This window comes from Kryptolebias marmoratus, linkage group LG24 (genome assembly GCF_001649575.2).
Source record: "Kryptolebias marmoratus isolate JLee-2015 linkage group LG24, ASM164957v2, whole genome shotgun sequence".
NCBI lineage: Eukaryota > Metazoa > Chordata > Actinopteri > Cyprinodontiformes > Rivulidae > Kryptolebias > Kryptolebias marmoratus.
In genome coordinates, this window is record NC_051453.1 from 4,193,292 (window position 1) to 4,215,536 (window position 22,245).

Below are 22,245 nucleotides of genomic sequence, written 5' to 3' on the forward strand. Positions count from 1 at the left end.
TCCGTCTTGTCTAAACATTCCTGAGTTTATGTTGGTTTCTTTAGGAGACGTACTGCTTCCCATCCTAATTGACAGGCTGACTGACACCCCCCTCCCGATGCCGATCCATATCCTCACTTCCACCTCTGATTTCCTGCAGTCCTCTGGGGAAGTGATGTCACCGGGTCAGGAGTTTTGTGAGGAGTGATGGGATTGATGTTGGGTCTTTTCCTGTTACCGTGTGTGCGTGTAACCCCTTTATTAAAAGCCTTTAGCTTCATTCAAAAACATCACTGACAGCCTGTGGAGGCAAAACTTTGCCCTCAAAACAAATTCTTCAGTCCAGCTCTGGTAAATACCAGAGTAATTTGACTGCAGGCAGTTTCATTAAAACTTTAGTTTCTTTTGATCCAACCCAGCAGTGCTTTTATGGAAGAAAAAAAAAATTAAGGCCTACTTGAGTTGGAACCTTTTACATTTGGTTCTTTGGATAAGGTACAACTATATATTCAACATTGAGTTATTGCCATGACTGTAGGCCAAGTAAAGACTGATTTAAAGGGTTGCCTCTTTGTCCACTTTATTAATGCCATTCTGAGTTTAAATATCAATGAAAAAAAGATGTTCGGGCATCTGGGGACTAAGTTAAGTCTAATTTAACACTTGGAGAATCTAAATTCCATATTTATGCACTTTTGTCACCTGCTGCTGAAAGGCAGATGATGTTTTTTGCCCAGCTAATCAACATCAGCCAACACAAAAATGCCTATAACTCAGTTATTTTAAGAGATATTGAACTAAAATTTGATGTAGTAGCTGAGGGTCATTCACAGCATATACTTAGAGAGTGAGCTTGTTATTGAACAACTCGTTTCTTAATATAAGATGATCTCAGTCTAAAACTTTGGGTTGAAAACAGGCAAGCAATATGCATTCCTTCAAGGAATGTTAGGCCTTTAATTCTTTCTTTTTTGATATTTGATACTCTCATACTTTTTAATCAGTTTAGGTTCTTTTCTTTTAATGTTATGAACATTTTGGCACCTGATCAGCCTTCAAACTGACCAAAAACACAAATGTTTCTGACAGATTTCTTCTCTGAAGCGTTCCATTAGACATGACCTTAATTTTTCATTTGAAAGGGGAGAAAAAACAGCACCTCCATGGTGTATGCTTCTTCTGGCCTCCCTTCTGTCTTAGCTCTCCCTGAACCTCCTTCTCGTTGACAGAAGCCCCCATTGTCGCCATCAGTGAGTAGTAGTAACATGAGGACCCACAGAGCCTTCTCTTTCTTCATTGTATCCTAACGCAGCGCCTGGGTTGCCCTCACTCCTTCTTTATTCCCAGTGTGGTCATGGGCCACTGGCAGCCACAGATCCCAGTCAACCTCAGCCTCTGGTGGCCATTTTGGCTCCCTGTCAGTGAGAGATCTTTATGCAGTGCAACCACGCAGGCAGTTCTCATAGTGGAGCTGTCCTGTAAGTAAGTCTACACCGGCGCAGGAAGCTCGGCACACAGATCACTGCCCTGCAAGGATTGTTGGTTGTTGTAAAGATAAAAGTTTAAACAGGCAGCAGGTACACACTGAACTAAAAATTTAGAAAAGATTTTCACCACAGCCTGAGTTCAGTTAGTAACTTGTGCAAATTTTGTATGACCTTTTAAGATTATAGCAGGAATAACACATAAAATGTTTTGTCATATTGTTGTCTTTATCATCAATTATCAACATAAAACAGTGTTTTGGTAGGAGCAGATATTTAATTAACTCTTCCAGGTTGGTCTCTTTCTGTCCTAAATACATCTTTAATTTGTTCTTTGGTTTCTATCTCATAAGATTATACAGGTTTGACCACAACAGCTGCATCTCTCTCTTCTCAACACAAGATGCTCTTAGTTTGAAACCCTGCCATGAAAGGCAGCCGTTGATTTTCATCCCTTTAAGAAATTTGAAGCCTTTTAATTTCTGCAGACAATCAGGTCTTATATGTACAGAGTCCAACTTCCCTGAAGAGTTGAACAGTAACCTTTACTGTCCCCACTGGCTGGTGCTGTTGCTTCACAAGCAAATCCTGAATATATACATAAAAAGACAGTGAGCTCGATACCTTGTTTCATAGATTCTGCAGTGAGACTTGTTTTTCCCTTCAGCTCTGCATTATAGATCGAGGATGAAAAAAGAAAAAAAAAACCTTTTTGTTGTAATTACCTGTTATAAAACATTACACAGAGGGCCTGCGGCACTGGTGTGTAAAATAAAAGACCCAACCAATTCCCCACTGTTTACACAAACAGCAACCACACTTGGATCTCCCTCTCTGGGATCTCTAACATACAAACATGCAGAAATAAATGGATACACGACTCAGGAGACGGCTTTAGAAAACGTCACGTCTCTCGCTGGTTCCAATCCTTTCTCTTTCTGTAACCATAACTCTTTTTGATTTTAAAAGTCATTTGCAGGTACTTTGAGTCTCTTGGGCATGAATTTAAGATGATTTGGTAAAAAGAAGAAATAAAGTTCTAGAGAGCAGTGATCTGGGCTGAACGATTCGGTTGAGGGCATTTGGACCGGCCAACGTTATAATTTACCCAACAGGAATAAGGCTGCATTGTGGTGGATCGTCTCTTCTCCCTTGTCATTTACTTGTCTGTGTGTGGCTTGGTTTCTAGCGTGGATGTGTGTGAGTCCTCCATCCTCTGTGACGCACTAACCTCTGAGCTGCCTGGACACACTCCAGCCCTCCTTATCCTGCGTTCGTGCGTGTTTTCTCGTGCTCTCGCTGCCTTTTAATTGTGGCTCGTCACATTCAGAATGTTGACAACCCAATCATTCATCAATCCTTCAAACTCTTCTGCCACTTCTCACAGTCCCATCTCTTTTATTTTTTTACTGCAGACTTTCACTTTGTAGCTTTAATGTCTGGCTGTACTTTCACCTAAAAAGTCCAGCCAAAGGAAACGGTTTGAAGATGAAGCAGTTTGTAAATTTGTGGCTTGTTAAAGGGCCTTTAAGACTTCTGCAGACACACCACAACCCAAATTCATTTTTACTGACATATTCATTTTTGATTTGGAAATTATATATTTTAAGGATACCATCTGCTTAAACCAGCATTAAATGTAATGTTAGGAATCGTCAGTATGCAGACCACTGCTTTATATTTATGTGTATGTTTGTGTGTGTGTGTATCTGGAAAGCCCATTAAGATGTGCACAGTCAGGGGTGGGGAGAGCTGACCTTGGCCCTTCAGTCACTTAACACTCCTCAGAGAAAGGGAACCTAATGACCCCTGACTCACACCCACCTCACACACCCTTGATGTCATTAGGTCTGTGTGTGTGTGTGTGTGTGTTTTGTATGATTGTACCCACATGTATCTTCATGCACTTGTGTGTGCCTGCCTGAACTTTCTGTCACCTTGTTTTCAGTTGCATCTTGGAAGCAATTTAATGCAGTTTTACTTTTTCCAGAATCAAATTTAGTGTCATTCACATGTTGTTGCATCTCTAATAAACTGCTTGACTCTTGTTAGCAAAAGAAACGGCCTTAAAGTGGTGCTTCAGATATTTTGAAGTAGGTTTCTGGCTCTAAACAATTGTTATTACCTTAGATAGGTAATAGGTAATAACTCTTGGTTTGGAGAAATAAAGTTGGTTCCTGATAGATTGACAAGCTAACAGCTAGTCCAAACATGGCAAAGAACAAAGTGGATTACTGTTGTTTTAAAACAACTCTAATCTCAAAAAACTTTTGCAGTCTATATGCTATTTCGTAAAACTTTACACCACCATCAATTTTCATTACATGATGTTTTTGCATACAGTTCTTTGGCTAATTCTCATCACAAATACCAGCAGAAGCTAGTTGTTACCTGAGTCACTTCTAGCAGGAATATCATAGGGATGATATAAATATTGGAAGGGTAAATTTGAAGAACTAACGAGACCATCATGGCCATCTTTTATTTGTTTGTTTGATTCTTACCCTAGCACCTGGTCCTGACACACTAAGTTGTTTCCTGATAATGCTTTTTTCAGTGGGGAGGATTTTTGAGACAACACCTACCACCCACAACCCTTTTAAATAAAAAGAAAAACAGAGAAAGTACAAAAAAAAACTTGGACAGCATTTTGTGATGCATGGTGTGTTTCTGTGCACAGTGGCATCACGTGCTCCACGGTACTATATACTGTGGCTTCGCCTGCTCTGAAAGTCCCCATATGGCTTGACTTAAAGCTCCTAACTGAGTGATCTCACACTGAGCGAACAGCCTGCTAGTGGTTTATGTGTGCGTGCAAGTACGTGTGTGTGTGTGTGTGTATTTATATATATTAGGAGAGGTGAGAGATCAGAGCACATTCAGGAAGATAAAGAAGGAAAAGTGAGGTTTAAAACAGCAGAAAAAGTTGCTGTTTTAACAAAGAAAATACCTTTAATAAAGTAAAAGCTGATTAGTTGTGAAAACATGATTGCTCTCCTTCCAGATGTTTTAAATTAAAGCTCATAGTGACATTTCTCTGCTCTAAGAGGAATAAACTCCAACATCAGCCAAATATTAATTTTTAATGTGGTTTACATCTGTGCTGTTATTTGTGTGTGTGTGTGTGTAAAGTCTCTGCCTTTGACATGAGTATGACTTATCTTGAGCCAAGCGAAAGCAGAAACAAGAACCAGACTTTCCTCCAGCAGAAGTGTAATCAGCAGGTTCTGTGTAATAACCGAAGTTTGACTGACCTCTAGAGGCGGTTTTGTGAACTGCACTTTGTGTTTTTATAATCCACCTGCTTCTTTTTGCACTTGATCTTCTGGAAAGAAGGGTTTAAACTGTTTCACTGATGTCAGCTTCAAATGTTCATTTTATTCTCTCTTCTTGTCAGGGATGATAATGATGAAGATGGCTTCTGCCAGCCGTACAGAGGCATAGCCTGCGCCCGCTTCATCGGCAACCGCAGCATCTTTGTCGCCTCGCTGCAGATGCAGGGGGAGATCGAAACCCAGATCACAGGTAAAACAAAAAAATGCACTGTTTAATAGTGACTTTATTCATTTTTCTGCCTAAAATTATTTTATTTGCATAATTTTGTTTGTAACCAAATAATTTATGAGGTATTTTTATCTTCATAGTTTACTCATAAAACAAGTAAAAGGACTTGGAGAGCACAAACCCCTGCAGAGGCCATAGCATCATTAAAAAAGTCTGATTCAGGTCATGATCAAATTATAATGAATTGTTTTTTGTGAAAAACCCAACATTTCCTGAGAATCTCATCCAAATCTGTTCATTAGTTTTAAGTAATCTTGCTAATAGACAAAAAAAAACATTGCCAAAAACATAACCTCCTTGGTGGAGGTAAAAAATATTGTTTTATCAAGTTTTATATGTTTTTGAACAGGCTTTCTAAAATATGAAGGTTGGGTGCTTTTGATGAATGATTTTCTTTAAATTGAAGAAGCTCCAGTAGTTTTGTCTGTGGTCATTAAATTAGTAATAATTCTAGCATCTAACTTGGGTTTTAACCAGATGTTAGAGTTGGAAAAATGTTGTGGACAGCTCATTAACAAGAGGAAAAAAATAACAAAATAGGATTTATTAAAAAAGAAGATAATATCATTTCTAATCACATTTTAGTAGCCGATATAAATTTAATTAGGAAAGTAGTTTATGTTACATTGTGTGATTCTGAGAGTTTTTTTATCTTTACTCTGAACTGATGCATTCACCTGCAGCACAGGGGATAACTTTGCTTTAGTTTACCAACACATCGATCGCTGGTACTATAGTACAACTTTAAACAACAGTATATAGCAAGTAATATAATATTTTTACGTGTGTGTGTGTGTGTTTGTTTGTTTGTTTGTTCGTTACTGTTTTGTGTCTGTAGGCCCACTTTCATCAAGTAAAACCATCAGGAGTCATGCATGTCTCTGTGACCTATACTTTATAGTGACTTTCTGCATAAATAAAAGAAAACATTTAATCTTTATGTATGAGTTCAGAGAGAGTTCAGCGGGCTCTCTGGTCTGTATGGAGCAAACGTTCAGTGTTGGTGTCGATGTGCATATCCCCTCAGAGGTCAGTTTATTACACGTTATTGATTTCATCCATGCAGCTGTTAGCCTAACGCCTGAACAAACGCTCATCTGAACTTCAATCTCAAACATCAAAGACAATAATTTTTTTTTTTACTGAACCATAAAAAGCTTTCAGTTTGTTATAAATGTTAAACCAAAGGCATCAACATTCAACAGTTTAGGTCTAGATCATTTTTATTGATCTTTCTGATCGTTTTATTTAAGCAGCATGTGCTGCAGGAATATTTGGACTGCAGCCAGCTTTAATTATCCACTTTTTATTTGCCTGTCTGCTTCTCCATACGGCACAAAGCTGCTTCACTGGTAATGACAACCACTGAAAAGCATATGCTTCCAATGATCATGCAGCTATGAGTCATACGTTTAAAATGGCAGCATTTACCATCAGTTATTTTTATCTTTGTGTGATTGGATGGTTGAACAGCACAGAGAGAAAAAGGAAGAGTTGCAAAGCATCTATATGTCACCTCCCTTAAACAATATTTAGATGGTAAAATCAAGATAAATTCATAATTTTTAGCACTTTTTCCTTTTTCCTTTCTCGTTCCCAGCTGCCTTCACCATGATCGGGACGTCCAATCATCTGTCCGATCGTTGCTCACAATTTGCCATCCCGTCCCTCTGCCACTTCGCCTTCCCGTCGTGCGACCGCAGCTCGGGGACTGACAAAGCCCGGGACCTTTGCCGAGACGAATGTGAGATCCTGGAGAACGATTTGTGCAAGACGGAGTACATCATCGCCCGCTCGAACCCGCTCATTCTGAAGAGACTGAAACTGCCGAACTGTGAGGAGCTGGCTGCCTTTGACAGCCCAGAGGCCGCCAACTGTCTGAGGATTGGGATTCCCATGGCTGAGCCTATTAACAAGAGTAAGACCTGCATGCTGATCCTGCTCTGCTGTTGCCTGAGACGAGCCGTTTTAAAACTGAAAGTGCACCTCTCCCCTTTTTATTCCCCAGATCACAAGTGTTACAACAACAGCGGGGCGGATTACAGAGGGACAGTCAGCGTGACCAAGTCGGGTCACCAGTGTCAGCCGTGGAACTCCCAGTATCCTCACAGCCACACCTTCCTGGCCGTCCGCTACACGGAGCTGAACGGGGGCCACTCGTACTGCCGCAACCCAGGGAACACGCACGAGGCCCCCTGGTGCTTCACGCTGGACGAAGGGGTCCGCATGGAGCTCTGCGACATTCCTCTCTGTGGTGAGAATTTGTCTAACTATTAGATAAATTTACAAGCTTAAAGTTTAATTTTGGTTGCAAACGTGGTGATTTGGTTCTCCTGTGTCCGTAGACTACAAAGACAAGCCGAGTGGAAACATGGAGATCATGTACATCCTGGTCCCCAGTGTGGCGATCCCCTTAGCCATTGCTTTGCTCTTCTTCTTCATTTGTGTGTGTCGCAACAACCAGAAGTCCTCCAGGCCTCCCGCACCCCGTCAGCCAAAACCGGTCCGAGGACAAAACGTTGAGATGTCCATGCTCACAACTGCTTACAAACCAAAGGTATGAAAGGGTGCAGTCATGGTGGGGTCACACCTGAAACTACCATTCAGTATCATCCTGTTATAGTTTCTGCAGGTGAAGGCAGGATATTTGAACTTGAATCAAAGAAGGTTCAATTGTTGCAACTTTAAAAACTCAGTTTCAGCTTCCTCAACAAATTTCAACTCTCTCTAGTTTCTTATTGTTCTGTGCTGCTTTTCAAACACTAAAGCATTTTTCAGGGATCTCTTCTCTTTAATCTTACACGTCTCATAATTGGTCTAATGTTTGCAGGACTCCAGACTGTAAAAACCGTAAGAATCCGTCCTGAAACATGTTTTGTTTCCATGACAGGACCGGCTCTGGTCTCAGCCAGGTTTGGTCCAACAGACTGATTTGACTCCTGCTGTATTTTGGACTCTCCTGTCATGACTCCTTCTGTCTTTAAGAGCAGTCTGCAGGAGTCCAAGCAGCAGCATGCTGGGGTTACGTGTTTCAGTGTGTGGAAGTGACCTGTCTGAGGCGACGCTTCAGATCTCAGCAGGTCCAGGAATGTTCAGCTGTGGCTCTTTTCCTCTGTTTATTTTTCTCCCATTGTGGGTTTTTCCACAGCTCTTCATCACACTTCTGCTTTCACTTATTCCATCTTTTCTTGTTGCTCTCCCATCGTCCCAGGACATCTTTTTCTCCCTTCTTACCCCCTCCCTCTTTCAGAAACCATCTTTGTGAAACAGATCAGACGTCTGCGCTCCCACCCAGCACACAGTTCACATTACAATGTGTATTATGTTTCACACTCAGTCTGTTTAACTTTTTTCACAACATTTTTAATAGCTGAGGTAAAGGGTGTGTGATTATCAGTGCGTCTATCTTGGCGAAACAGAGGTGATGTAATATTATCATCAACGGCTGCAAAGAGAATCACAACATGTCAGAGAAACATCACAGCCCGTTAATTCTGCAGGAGTTTGGTTTAAAAAACAAATGTTTCTCTGACATAGAGTGGATTCTACACTTCTTATGTTTAGATGTGAATATGTTTCTGCAAAGAGTTATGTTTACAGGAGACGTTTTCAGAGTGAAAAGTGTGCTGATGAGGAATTATACAGTTTATTCAGAACGGGCTTCAACCTGAAGGATCTGAAGTGCATTCCATATTTGTCTGGCCACATAAGCATCCAACCTAAGACTAGATAATTGTTTGCAGAATGGTGTTGTTCTCAATTGTTTTTTCAGTATCTAGTTAGTAAAAACATACAAAATACAACTTGACACCAAAGAAACTCAAGCTAAAAGGAACAGCACACTAACTGAGAGCTAAAAGAAACAAACATTCAGCTAAACAAAAGTAGCAAAAGGCTAACTAAACAATAAAAGTAGTTTATAAATACAGCAGCATTTTTTTCAAGGATTTGAACTGAAGGAAGTGAAGAGATCTCACTTTAATTCTATGGGGAGAATATCTGGAATTAAAGTTAAATATTTTGAGAAGTATAAAAGTTACAAAAAAACCCATCTCCTGAATGAGCTGAACGTTTTCATATATGAGTGGTTAAAAAAGCACAAAGTGTGCAGAAGTAGTTTGATTACAAAAAAGATTTAAAAACAAAAGTTCTTTAAGTGAGTGGTAAATATATTATTAATATTTTTTGCACATTAAATGTCTTTTTCCCCATTTTCTGATCATCTATAAATCTTTGTCTGAGGTTAAGATTACTCTGTTACCCAGCAGGCTTTTCTGCAGGGTCATGGAGGGGTCAGGCCCTGTAACAATTCCTTTAGACACGTGTTTTCACACACACACACACACACACACACACACAGACCTGAGGTGGTGTGAATAGGATCTGAGGGTTTGGGTGTGGGGAGGAAAGAAGTGGTGAAACAAACCTGTAACTAGAAACATCTGTGTTACTCATAATATTCAGCACAAACTCTCACTTACTCACACACACACACACACACCTTCAGAGCTCATGTTGTGTGTGTGTGTGTGTGTTTATGAGAGTGTGTGTATGTGTGTGTTTCTCACAGAGGAATTTCATTATTCATCTCAGCGTTCCTGGAATCTACAAATCTCTGCCAACCTCTGCTCACTTTTATCTTCTCCCAAATAAAGTGTTTCTCGCCCCCAACGAAGGTTCCTCATTTCAAACCAATACCAAACTGTCCGTAGATGGACTGTCTGTACAAAGTGCTTCTGATTTGTTTTGGTAGTTAGATACAATAAACTTCAGCTGAACTATAAACCTGCTTACACACTCTCACAACCCTTACGTTCAGCTCAGCCTTTGGTAAAAAAAAATGAATCTCCATTTCTGTCACAGTCCTCCTCAGTGAGCATCAAAGACTCAGACAATAAAGAGTTTATTTAAGTGTTTAGGCAGCATTATATCAATAAGCTCTATCAGTACTATTATAACACTAACCATGTCACCAGGCACTACTCCGGGCTGTTTTAGAAAATAACCGGTAGTAGTACATGATCCTAAATGGTATTTATTAGGACTACAGCTGCTGGCATTGACAACAAGCTGGGTAAAAACTGTGAAATGAACTATTTGTAGTCATCTTTTAGAAAAATAAAAAAACTCTCCACAACTAAAAAGGGTGTTAAAATGGTGTTATTGGGACTAATGGATTGAGTCTGATTGTACCAAGTTTCAATTCTCTGGGTATTTTCTTAAAACTTGTATTTTGTGCTCTATCAGAGTGTGTGCCTGAAATAAATTAGAATCAAACAAACTTCTTCTAAGATTTTATATATATATATATATATATACATATATATATATATATATATACATACATTTGAATAAATAGTACAAACATTGATTCAATCCTTCTTCTTCTTCTGTTTCTTTCTCTGAAGGGTAAAGCCAAGGAGCTTCCCCTGTCAGCGGTGCGTTTCATGGAGGAGCTTGGGGAGTGCACGCTGGGGAAGATCTACAAGGGTCACCTGTACCTGCCGGGCATGGACCAGGCTCAACTTGTGGCCATTAAGACTCTGAAGGACATTTCCAGCGTCCAGCAGTGGGGCGACTTCCAGCAGGTACAGAGATTTTTGCACTTTTCACCTTTGCTAAGAAGGGGATTTAAATTCCAAACCCACATTTCTGAAAAGCTCCATGTGAACTGTTACTCAATCAGTAACATACGTTGACAGACTGCTTTCTCAGTGGAACGAGTTCTCCTCCCACAAGATTTAAGGCCTGCCTTGCTATATTTCCATTGAAGGACAACTGGAGAATCACTGAACTATAGATGAGCTCATTGGAAATAGATCCTAAAATAAACAGGAACATTTTGCTGGCTGAAATGCCAGTTTTTAAAGTGACACTGCACCAGAAATATTCAGAGTGTGCTCAAGTGTTGTGGAGGATCTGCAGCAATCTAAAGTTTAATTTCTGTTAATTCTCTTTCTTTTCTTAAAGGAAGCTTCAGTGCTGACCGAGCTGCAGCACCCTAATGTGGTGTGCCTGCTCGGCGTGGTCACCCAGGAGCAGCCCGTCTGCATGCTGTTCGAGTTTCTGCCACAGGGGGACCTCCATGAGTTCCTCATCATGCGCTCGCCTCACTCAGACGTTGGCTGCAGCAGCGATGAGGATGGAACTGTGAAATCCAGCTTGGATCATGGGGATTTTCTGCAAATAGCCATCCAGGTAAGAATCTGAAAACTTCTGAAGAACAGAGTCAAAAAATATATTGTTTAATGTTTCCATTCTGGTAAATGTTATGGGTTAAGAAACTCAAATGAGTGTTGGTTCTGGTATACAGTTGTTGTTTAGATACATTTATAGTTTCCACCCTAAAATCACTAGAAAAAAATGATAGAATTACAACACAACAATTAAAATACAAAATGTCTTAATAACTGCTTTTTTTTCCTCAGGTGGCTGCAGGGATGGAGTATTTGGCCAGTCACTTCTACATCCACAAAGACCTCGCAGCTCGAAATGTTTTAGTAGGTGAACAGCTGCACGTAAAGATTTCTGACCTGGGTCTCTCCAGAGAGATCTACTCCTCCGACTACTACTGCCTCCAACCTAAAACTCTGCTGCCCATCCGCTGGATGCCCCCTGAGGCCATCGCCTACGGCAAGTTCACCACAGACTCGGACATCTGGTCGTTTGGAGTGGTGCTGTGGGAGGTGTTCAGCTACGGGCTGCAGCCTTACTACGGCTTCTCCAACCAGGAAGTGATGGAGATGGTGAGAAAGAGGCAGCTGCTGCCCTGCCCAGAGGACTGCCCGCCGAGGTATGATGAATTAGGAGGAACTCTTAAGTGTTTGCATTTTTTTTTTTGAAAGTCAGTTTTGGAGGTACTCTTGCCTGTTGAGTTTTTTTTTATTAAACTCATCACAGTTAATGTTGATCATATTAAAGTAACTGTTGTCTTGCAGGTTTTATGGTTTGATGACAGAATGCTGGCAGGAGGGACCGGCGCGTCGACCTCGTTTCAAAGACATCCACAGCCGTCTGCGGGCCTGGGAGGGGCTGTCCTCCCACGCAAGCTCCAGCACCCCCTCTGGCGGAGGAGGCAACGCCACCACTCAGACAACCTCGCTCAGTGCCAGCCCTGTTAGCAACCTCAGCAACCCACGCTACGCCGCGGCCCCCGCCGGGTACCTCTACCCCACCCAGGCTATCCCAGCACCGGGGCAGATGGCTCCGATTCCAGCCTGGACCCCCATGGCTGTGTCCCAAACCCATCAGCGCTTCATCCCCGTTAATGGATACCCCATCCCACCAGGATACGCAGCCTTCCCGGCTCACTTTGCACCTCCAGCTCCACCTACCAGAGTAATCCAGCACCACCTGCCGCCTCCCAAGAGCCGCTCACCCAGCAGTGCCAGCGGCTCCACCAGTACAGGTCACGTCAGCGGCGTGCCCTCCACCACAGGTTCCAACCACGAGGCCAACACGCCACTGCTTTCCCACTGCGTCATGCCAGGGAGCGGAGGGCAGGCCCAGATTTACGGACAGGTTTCCCAAAAAGGGGTGACGCAGCTCGACCATGTATCGCAAACATCAGCACTGCTCACGCCTGACTCTGACGTGCTGATGTACAATGACTCTGTCATCACAGCAAACCTGTAGATAAGCAGAGGAGGGCGCACTCTCTTACTGTTTTGGACTCCTACACGAGACGTTTAGCCTCTAAACCAGAGAACCATAATCACAATCCACTCGGTGAGACCCAACGAATGCAGACTTCTGAGTGTGCAAAAAACTTTGCTGCAGCTACGCTAGTATTATAAACAGCCCCTCTGTTTAAAGCAAGTGTACTTAGAACTGTGGTTTGAGAATGGTACTAAGGTAACCTCTGTAAATACAGTACATACGTTTTGAGTGAATGAATGAAATGCATATAAATATATATTCAAAAGACCTTTTTAATAAGACAATGTAAAGGAAATGGAAAAAGTAGCAAGTCCACCCTTAATCCTTTTTAAATGGATTTTATTATAATTTGGCAATAACAGACTGTTTAACACAGAATTCAGAGTCATGTGATTACCTTTGGATGCCTTTCATCAGTGCTCTTATGTAGAAGTCCTGACCTGAGAAATAAAAGGGCTACTCACAAGAATAAGACCAACTGGTGGCTTTAACTAAAAGGTCGGTGCTGTCCTCCTTCAGTCACACAGGTGCACTTTGACCTCTGGCCTGTGGAAACACACTTCAGCATGTCTGATTCTGTTCCTGCCCGACAGCTTGCATTTATGTGACTTCTCAGTACAGAAGCAGTAAAATCAGATGGTTCCAGTAGAATCCAAGTGATTTTATTTGCTACGTACTGAGATTATAAGAGTGCATTTTGTTCTTTAGCACAGAATCCCTTACAAAATGACAGCTGAATGTTTTTCTTGTTGTTATTTTTTCTTTTGTTTGTTTGTTTGTTTGTTCCAACGTCAGCAATGAGACTTTTTCAACATGAACGCAGGTATCTTTATCATGCTCAAACTATCCTAAAAGTTAGCACAGCCTGTACAGCATCAAACTTCACACGTACTCATTAAGATCCACATCCTCACATTCGGTCAACAAGCAGACTGTCCTCAGCAAAAAGGAACTAATTCAGGGCACACAGCCCAACAGTTTGTAAACTTGTTTTTGCACCCCCATTTTTTGACTTAAAAACAACTCGTTCTCACTCCCAGCACAAAAATGAATCAACACAAAGGAAACTGATCTTTTAAGAGGTTTCACACTCAGGTCTCCTCCATGAAAGTGCTCTGTGATATCCATTACACCAGCCTTTTAAAACTCTGGCTTTGCTCCCCTTTTTGTAACCTAACCAGGCGCCCGTGCACGTATTGTTACTTTGTTACTTGCACATTTCCTCAATCAAACATTGTTTGTGGCGAGCAACAAAAACAATGTCCATCAAGGCTGCTAATTGTATTCAGCTGTTGATAATCAAAGCGGTGGAACAGATGATCACAGGCAGTGTTTTGTTAACAGCTGCAGTGCACACAGTTAGCTTAGCAACATGAACGTTGTACAGTTGAGAAAACTTCTGTAAATCCTGAAATCCTCAAATTTCGGAGTTGTTTTAAAAGGAATGTGTTCTTGAATGGCCTCTCCTCCAGCTAGTTGTTAGCTTGACTCTTTCTCACAAATTCTCCAAACTAGGATCACTCACTGCTGTCTGCTGCAGGTAAGATACTAAATAGTTAATTTAACTTTACCCAACTGTTATTTGTCCCTTTTTAAAATTTACCTTTCACACAAAAAATATCTTTTAAGAAAGTATTTTATTGATTAAAAAGTGTTTTCAGTGTTTTATTTTGAAAGAAGAATTAAGAAGTTTAGTTTAGCAGCCTTGTGTTTGGGCTTGTCCTTTTTTACATTTGTTGTGAGGAGAAAATATGATTTGAAATATGAGAAATGCTGGTATTAAAAGGGTAAAACATAAGGCTTAGGACAGATAATATAGTTCTTAGGATGTCAGCCGTGTATATATGTAAGAAAAAATGTTGGATGTCCTTTAATCTGTGTCCACTTTGGGCTTGAACAGAAGAATGTTTTACCTAAATGAGGATTTATTTCATGAATTCTAATATGTGCAGAAATTCATGTAAATTGCCTTTCCCTGGTTCTGCAAATGCTTGTCTAACTTTTGGTACCAAGAGAACTGGCATGTAGGGTATTCACCAACAAGCACTGAGGAAAAATAGGAAAAATATCTGCCAACTTTGTCTAAATATTCTTGTTGATACCTTTTGGTTACAGCTGTATTTATTTGTCACGGTGTTCAGTGTCAGGCAGCAACATATTTAGTCTGGGTAAGATTATTTTCTAAGATGAAGAAAAGTGTTTTGTTTGGTAAATGATTAACAATCGGTGCTCATCTTTTATTTGATGTCAATTAGGTTTTTAAAATGGCGCTTTTTTAAAAGTTTCTAAAAGGCTACAAAACCTCAAAGAACTGCGACTGATTTTAATTTGGATTGTTAAATATTCCTCTTCTGTATTTGTTTTTGACAATCATCCAGATTTAAACGTTCACTCTCTGTTCTGTCATTCAGTCGTTTTTAAGCAAACATCTAGTCTAACACAAAAGTACTCCAGCTGTGTTTTTAGTTTGAAGGTGCAGCACAAATTCACAGCATTTTCCCTTTCATTTTATGAATAAGATCATTTATCCTATAGGAAATAATTGAACCCAATATGATCAACAGTGGAACTGATACTCATGAGTTTCATGAGGAGATTTAGTTTTTTAAGGCGATCTCCAATTATTTTATTCATTTAAAGTAAACATTAATCACTCCTAAATGTCACAACTGTCTTCTCTCTGTACTTCCAAGGATTTGTTTTCTAAACTAGACGTCGCTCCCTAAACATGACGTCCAGCACAGAAAGGATGCGAGTATGAACATACCGGTGCAAAATAACCACTTATACACAAGACTGTGAATCTTTATCAAGTCGAAGTATTAATACTTGGCAAAAAATAAATAAATCGTTGTGCCTTATTTGTTTGTTATCCCTGATCACGTTTTTAAGAAACATACAAACAAAAATTTCTATTCAAAGAGCCTTACCCGCTACAGGTTTACATGCAAACTGACCATTAGAGGCCTTGTCTTTGTAATTTGACTGAATTTTTTTTTTTTTTTTTTGCACAGATGTTTTGTATTGCAAATTCATTTATTAAATGTTGTTGTTTGGTATTCTTCTCTGCCTTTATTTGATTGTTTTCCGTACATCTGTAATAGAAACATGAATCCACTGGGCGTCACCAGAGCGTCAAGTCTGTGGGTTGAGTTTGTGCTGCAGGGACCACTACTGGCCAGGAGGTGGTGCTGTTTGCCTGTTTGGTAAAGCAGCAAATTTTCCAGCTAAAACTCAGCCAACAATGATAAAATGAACCTGAAAAGAGGTAGGAAATATACACTTCTTACTGGTGGTTCCCAAACCTTTTAGCTTCTGACCTCAAAATAACAAAGGCAAAGGCTTGTATCCCCAAATATATTTGGTTGAACCACACAAACATTGTTAAATAATGGAAATAAACAAGTGTATAATGAAGACACAAATATTGGAAATACTCTTTTTGTACTACTTTATTTTGCCTCTAAAACCCATGACAGCCTAATAGATTGTGAACTCAATGGGTCTAATGAGGGTTCTTTAGCACAAAGATTAGCCATCACTGATGGCTAATCTCTTTAAGATCTTTTGTAGCAGCTATAGTAAAAATATGCAAGTTAGAATTATGTCAAAATTTAGTTTGAGATCATCTTAAGACCCCAAATTGTCTTATGATACATGAGTTGCAGGAGTTTAGACCTGTACCATCTGAGTGTCAAAAATCTGTAGAAAATGTCCCGTCAGAAGTTCTAATATCTGAGACTGAGAGCCAAAACAAAAAGACATTTTAATCCTGAAGCAGCTGATAAACACTGTAAAAGTCAATTAAAATGTTTCCTTCTGAAATACAAAGAAGGGGAAGCATACAGTCAAACAAAAATCTCCTTCTAGACACAGCTAATCATTCTGCTTCTACATTTTTCTCCTCCATTGTTAAATGAACATGGGGCTCAGTCTGAATGATTACAGGGTGTGTGTGTGTGTGTGTGTGTGTGTGTGTGTGTGTGTGTGTGTGTGTGATCCTAATGCTAAAATCCCTCTGCTCTGAAAGCAGGAGTGTCCACTTCCTTCGCTCAGGACGTCTAACTGAAGACGACTTCTCCCTCTTTACCGATGACAGGCGAGCCTTGAGGGCTCTTTGTGCTAAAGAACCCTCATTAGACCCATTGAGTTCCCGATCTAATAGGCTGTAATGGGCTTTGAAGGCAAAGCAGAGGCAGAAGAAGAAAATGGGTGTGCATTTATCTTGGAAGGGGATACAGGTGAAATAGAGTCAGTGGCTGATGACCTTTATGTGTAGTTTAAAGCTGCATCGTGCAGCAGAGGGAGAACTTTATGGAGCTGCCATTTAAAAAAAGGAAGTCAGGGGGTCTGATTTATTCCAGGTTAGGGTTTTAGTTTTATCTGAGATGACTGAGAGGTGGAAGTGATTAAAACAAACGTATGTAAGAACCGTTGCATGATTTTATTTTCACTAAAACACTTCATACAGTTAACAGCTGAGCAACAATTATTAAGCATAGATTGTTCTGGAAGCTGCACCAATAAGAACATTCGCAAGTTGTAACTACACTTCTTTCTAAAGCTAAAAATTTGTAAATCCAAGTATTAAACACTTTTTGAGTAATGGCACAAAGTTGATAGAGTTCTTGTTTAGATATTTTTCTATACTTTTTTTGCATTTAAAAAACTTCTGCATACTGTAGTATTATTATTAATACATTATCATAGTGTGACTTGTAATTTTTAAACATATTTAATTTTATAAAACATTTCTCCATAGAAATTCATTTAAATCTCTTCAGTTCCTTCAGGAACATTGTTCTTTGAAATCTACTTGTTCTCTATTTGTTTTCTTGTGGTCCTTTCATTTATTTTAGCTTCCATTTTTTTATTTTTAACAATTCTGTGAACATTTTATTCTTCAACAAATTTTAGCCCTCAGCATTTACAGTGTAATTTTTGCAGAAATTGCAATTTTGCGAGGATTAAATTTGTGTTAATCAGCGCATGATGCAGGCAAGCTGTTGAAGAGACTTGAGGTTTGAACAAATGAGAACTCCTGCTTGACAATATGCTGCAGGGAGGCAGAAGTCGGAGGGATCGGGTTTCACCGTGGCTGCGTTGGAAGCCTCTAACAAGCTGCTGATTGTTGGGGAACATGAGCTGGTTTTGTTGAGGGGCTGACAGGCGCTTGACCTCCGCTGTCCGTGCTGCCACACTGTGACCTCAGAGACGGGAAAGAAGTGAAGTCTTTGAACTCACCACGTCCACTTTATTTTCCCCTGGGTCTTTAGGCAAAGATTCATCCTGGAGCTTTTATCGTTTCCCTGCATCAGCGGTGATCAGCGATTAGAGGTTTTTGTTATCAAACTACTTCCTCATACCTTCTGCTACTTTACCTGTTCATGTCTCAAAGCCTTCAGCTCATTTGAGGAAAGATATAAACTTTTAGTGTTTGTAGCTTTTATACTTTTTGATTCATTCACCTTTTTGTTTACAAATGTCCTGCATTCCTTCAAAAACCTCTGAAATCTGCACTATTTTTGTCTTTTCTGTCTGCTACAGCTTTGCTACATTTAGCATTTAGCTCCCATATGGTATTTTAGCTTTTAGCTATGGTTTTGCTGATTTTTAGCTTCTGGTCTGCTTGTTTTGACTTTAGCAATCCATTCTTCAATAATTTCAGCAGTCCTCATTCACACTACAGTTTCACAGAAAATCCAGCGTCTCAAGTTCTTTTCAAAGATGGTTCTTTAAATAACCATCTTAGTGTCATAAAGAAGCCCCCAACAATTTTGTGATCCTTAAGGAAATTGCTGCACTGAAGAAAATTGTCCCCGTTTAAACAATAAACTGCAGAAAACTGTAGCAATTCTTCAGGAACCAACATGTACTTCTCTGGTGCAGAAGCAAAACATCATGACCGTACACCAATTACAGAAATGAGACGAGATGAAGAACAACGTGACTCAAACTGTTCTTTGCTGAAGAGAAATGAGAATCTTCTTGTCAGAATCCAGAAACAGAAAAACTGAAGGGATTTTTGACCACATCTGTCCAAAACAAACAGGAGAAGCTTTCCTTTCTGGCTACTTCAGATGCCAAACAAAAGAACATAAAAGCATTAGAAATTACACTGAATACCTTTTTTTTTTTATTATTCTTTTTTTTTTTTTTCATCAGAGCCCTTTTGTACAAAATGTGCTGATATTAAAAACCCAACAAACAAAGTGTTTGGGTTGTTTTCCACTTTTCTTTTCTAATAATCTGCCCAAGTGAGGTTCCTGCTTTGTTGATTTTTCTAGTTGTTTCTGATTATTTATTACTTGACATCTACAAGTATGGATTCAAGGTTTCCTGCTAGTTGAATTTTTCTTTTCCCTCTGGTTCTGTTTGTTGTTCTTTGGCTGTTTTTATATTTGTGCTGCTTGTTGCGTGGGCTGTCGTTTTTCAGATCTTTCCTCCAAGTAATGTGAGGAAGAAGGAAAAGAACCTGCTAATTTCATTGTTTTGTGAAATGTTGGGATTTCTGGGTAGCCATAATTAAGGCTGCTGCTGACAAAACAGGTGGCCAATTAAGGTTTAATTTAAATGCCTCCCAATATACTTTTTTTCCCCTTTTTTTTTGTAACACATGAAATTTCTAAACCAAGTTTTGAGCTTCCACTGTACAGATCTAAGGCTGGGACTGGGGCTAAAATCAAAGAGGATAGAGGATTTAAAAAACATTTAATCACCTGAAGTACAGCTAACAAATCTTCACCTTCATTCCACTCCACCTCCTGATGGAGAGAACCGTTCAAGCAGAGGTTCAATCAGTTTTTATTTATTACCAGCTCTGCTTTTTTTCCCTGACATGTACTTAAATTAATGTAACAAAAAGAGTAACACAGCTCACCTGAAATGTTTAAAATAAGTAAGTTTGGTTAGTGAAACCTGAACAGAGAGGCTTAATTAGATGGGTATGAGTGAAACGCTTCACCTACTGACAGTGAAGGGGATGTTCTGTTGCATCATGGGAGATGCACATTTTAAGACAAACTGAATCGTTTGTTTGGAAACAGAATTAACTTTTATTAAGGTCAAAAAGAGCATTTAGTATGTAAACCTCCTGGTTTGTGTACATGCTGTATGTTTTCAAACAAGATTACAAAAAAAAGTATAAAAACTGCTGCAAACTCTCAGCAGTTCAGCCTTAAACCATCAAAGCAGAAATATTTGGAGCAGTCATTAGTTTCTGTTTGTGGATTTTATTTACCAACTTATTATGAATTCTGCTTGAAGAAATTCATTTTTGTGTGTTTATAAGTGATGCTACAAACATGAAAGGAACTATCTGATACAGATTAGCTGGTGTCAGACGGATCAGGGATTAATTTACTGTATCCGTGTGTAAAAGTGGCTCTTGATATATTTGAAACATTTATTATCCTTCAGGACACATCTTGACTCCACAAGCTGCGTGGCAGACTCTGGCTTCAGTTTTTCATCCGGATCAAGACACTCCTGATATGTTAGAAATAATTTCACAGTAAATATAGGTGTATCCATGCAGTTCTTTCAGGTGTTAAACGTGAATATGTTAATGCTCTCTTCTTCACTCTTTCCTCATCAGTCATTGTCCCTCTTCTTCCTCCTCTCCACCCCCTCCACTCAGCCTCTCTATCTCATAATCCATTCATCTTTGTGGTGGAATGGAGGTTTAATGCTTTCCATCTGTGTGTGTCAGTGGAGAGGCTCCAACGGCCAGACCTGCCACTCTTTATTCACTCCTCTCTCTCCACTTCAGCTCATTTCCAGTGAAAGCCCAGAGTCTGGTTCCACTCAGCCCGAAAATGTAAGATCTGGCCCCATAACTGGGCCCCATACCCGGGCCCCTCCTGGCCTGAGGCACCAAAGGAAGATTAGCCAGGTCCCTGGTTCTGTGTCTGTCTGGATCCTAAAAATCTAAGTTGCATTAAGCTGATTGGTCCACACTATTAGCAAAAATATTCAAATCACGTGTAGGTTACATTTATGACATGATACAAAGGAACCATAGAACAATCTTATTTGTCTTTAGCTTAACAAAATATCTTAATTGATGAATTTTTATGAAACTCTTGGATGTACATCTACATTTCTCCTACTTTTGGAGAAAACCCTATTCAAAATGGTCGCCACAGCCAAGCAACTTCGGCAAACACAAAAATGGCTATAACTTTACAATTTCACAGATACTGAGCTCAAATTTGGTGTGTTAGTAGCTGAGAGTCATCCTTAACACATACTGAAAGCACTGTCCATGTCCACACGTTGTGAAAGACTTTCTGCTACTATGCTGTGGCGGCCATCTTCAATGGGTTTGGCTCCAAAAGGAAATCAGTTTTAGATGCACATCCAGTGATAATTCATTCAGTTGTTCATGAGACATTTTGCTGCACATAAACATGGAAAAAGAAAACACACGAGTGCCCGCCTTCCCCTTTCAGTGGGCAATAAAAAGCTCCAAACAGACTGAAGGTGAAATCCTTTTGCTGGTGTTTCTGTTGTTCGAGGGAATAAACTGCTCTGTGTTGCATGGATTCATCTGTGGAAGAAGGCCCAAAATAAGTGAAGCTGAAGGTTTCCTGTGATCCCAGAGATGACAGGAGAAAAATGGAACCATTCCTTCCAGCTCTGTTTGTCAGAGATGTGGTATTTCCCCTTTTTTGTCTTCCTGTTCTCTCCTTTATTCTCATTTATTTATCTACTGCCCCATCCTTTTCTTTTTATCACCTCCTCCTCTCCTCTTCCCACTTTTTTCTCTTTTGAAATCTTTTCTGAGGCTCCGTGTCTGTACTTGCACGCAGCACGAACACTCGCACGCAGATTCAAACTCATGAACATGCCTCATTATCTGTCACAAGCTGGAAGCAGCTCTGCAATCACACTGAGAGTTGTGTGAACACATACATGCAACCATCTCTGCAGGTTTGCCCGCACATCTTTTCACACACAAGTGTTCATTTCCCCCCCCCCCCCCATTTTTCCTACACAGAGATGTCAAACACAGCACTGCGTAAAGCCTCAGCCCCAGTTTCGAATGCAGCCAGAAATAGTGCCAGGTTTGACTTGGAATCGGCTTAAGTCTTCAAAGAGAATATTTTTTTGATGCAGCTAAAAGAAGTGAGGGAGAGAGATGGTGAGAGAGGGGAGAACAGAGCAGAGCCAGCTGTAAAAAGGGGGCAAAAAACTTCAAAGACCCATGTTTCTATGGTAACAGCATGGTGCTCCTTTAACACCCCAGCCACACATAACCCCCCCTCCCTGCTCAAACACATACATAACAAATGTATTCATAAAACCGATGGTGGTGGAGGAGTGGAGTCCATGATGGGTGCAGACTCTCTTTGATGGCTTATTTCTCTATCAGCATCCGTCTCTTCCTTTTCATGGCTACTGTTGCTCTTCAGCGCCAGCAGAGATCACACTGATGTGTTTAGTGATGGATTCTGCTGCAGCTAATTAAAACCCAATGGGGTTAGCAGCAAAATGCCTCAGTGTCCCTGTATGAAATGATCGGTTTCGTCTTATCTGGCAGTGCTGGCGGAGCCGT

At 40.2% G+C, this 22,245-nt stretch overlaps 1 protein-coding gene across 5 annotated transcripts in view; it reads left to right on the forward strand.

Annotated features, from left to right (window-relative positions):
* ror1 (receptor tyrosine kinase-like orphan receptor 1) overlaps positions 1-22,245 on the forward strand; it is a 117,770-nt gene that overhangs the window by 90,571 nt on the left and 4,954 nt on the right. For 2 of the 5 annotated variants that reach the window (XR_005232794.1, XR_005232795.1), the window contains exons 5-13: positions 4,861-4,988; positions 6,628-6,945; positions 7,036-7,281; positions 7,373-7,584; positions 10,436-10,615; positions 10,998-11,225; positions 11,456-11,820; positions 11,966-14,226; positions 15,791-15,954. Coding sequence is in view for 1 of the 5 variants with exons in the window: in XM_037974089.1 (XP_037830017.1) it covers positions 4,861-4,988; positions 6,628-6,945; positions 7,036-7,281; positions 7,373-7,584; positions 10,436-10,615; positions 10,998-11,225; positions 11,456-11,820; positions 11,966-12,662 (2,374 nt within the window). In the remaining 4 variants the exon portion in view is untranslated. Of the gene's footprint in view, positions 1-4,860; positions 4,989-6,627; positions 6,946-7,035; positions 7,282-7,372; positions 7,585-10,435; positions 10,616-10,997; positions 11,226-11,455; positions 11,821-11,965; positions 15,751-15,790; positions 15,955-22,245 lie in introns of those variants that run through there. The other 3 variants (XR_005232796.1, XR_005232797.1, XM_037974089.1) reach the window with 2 other exon arrangements.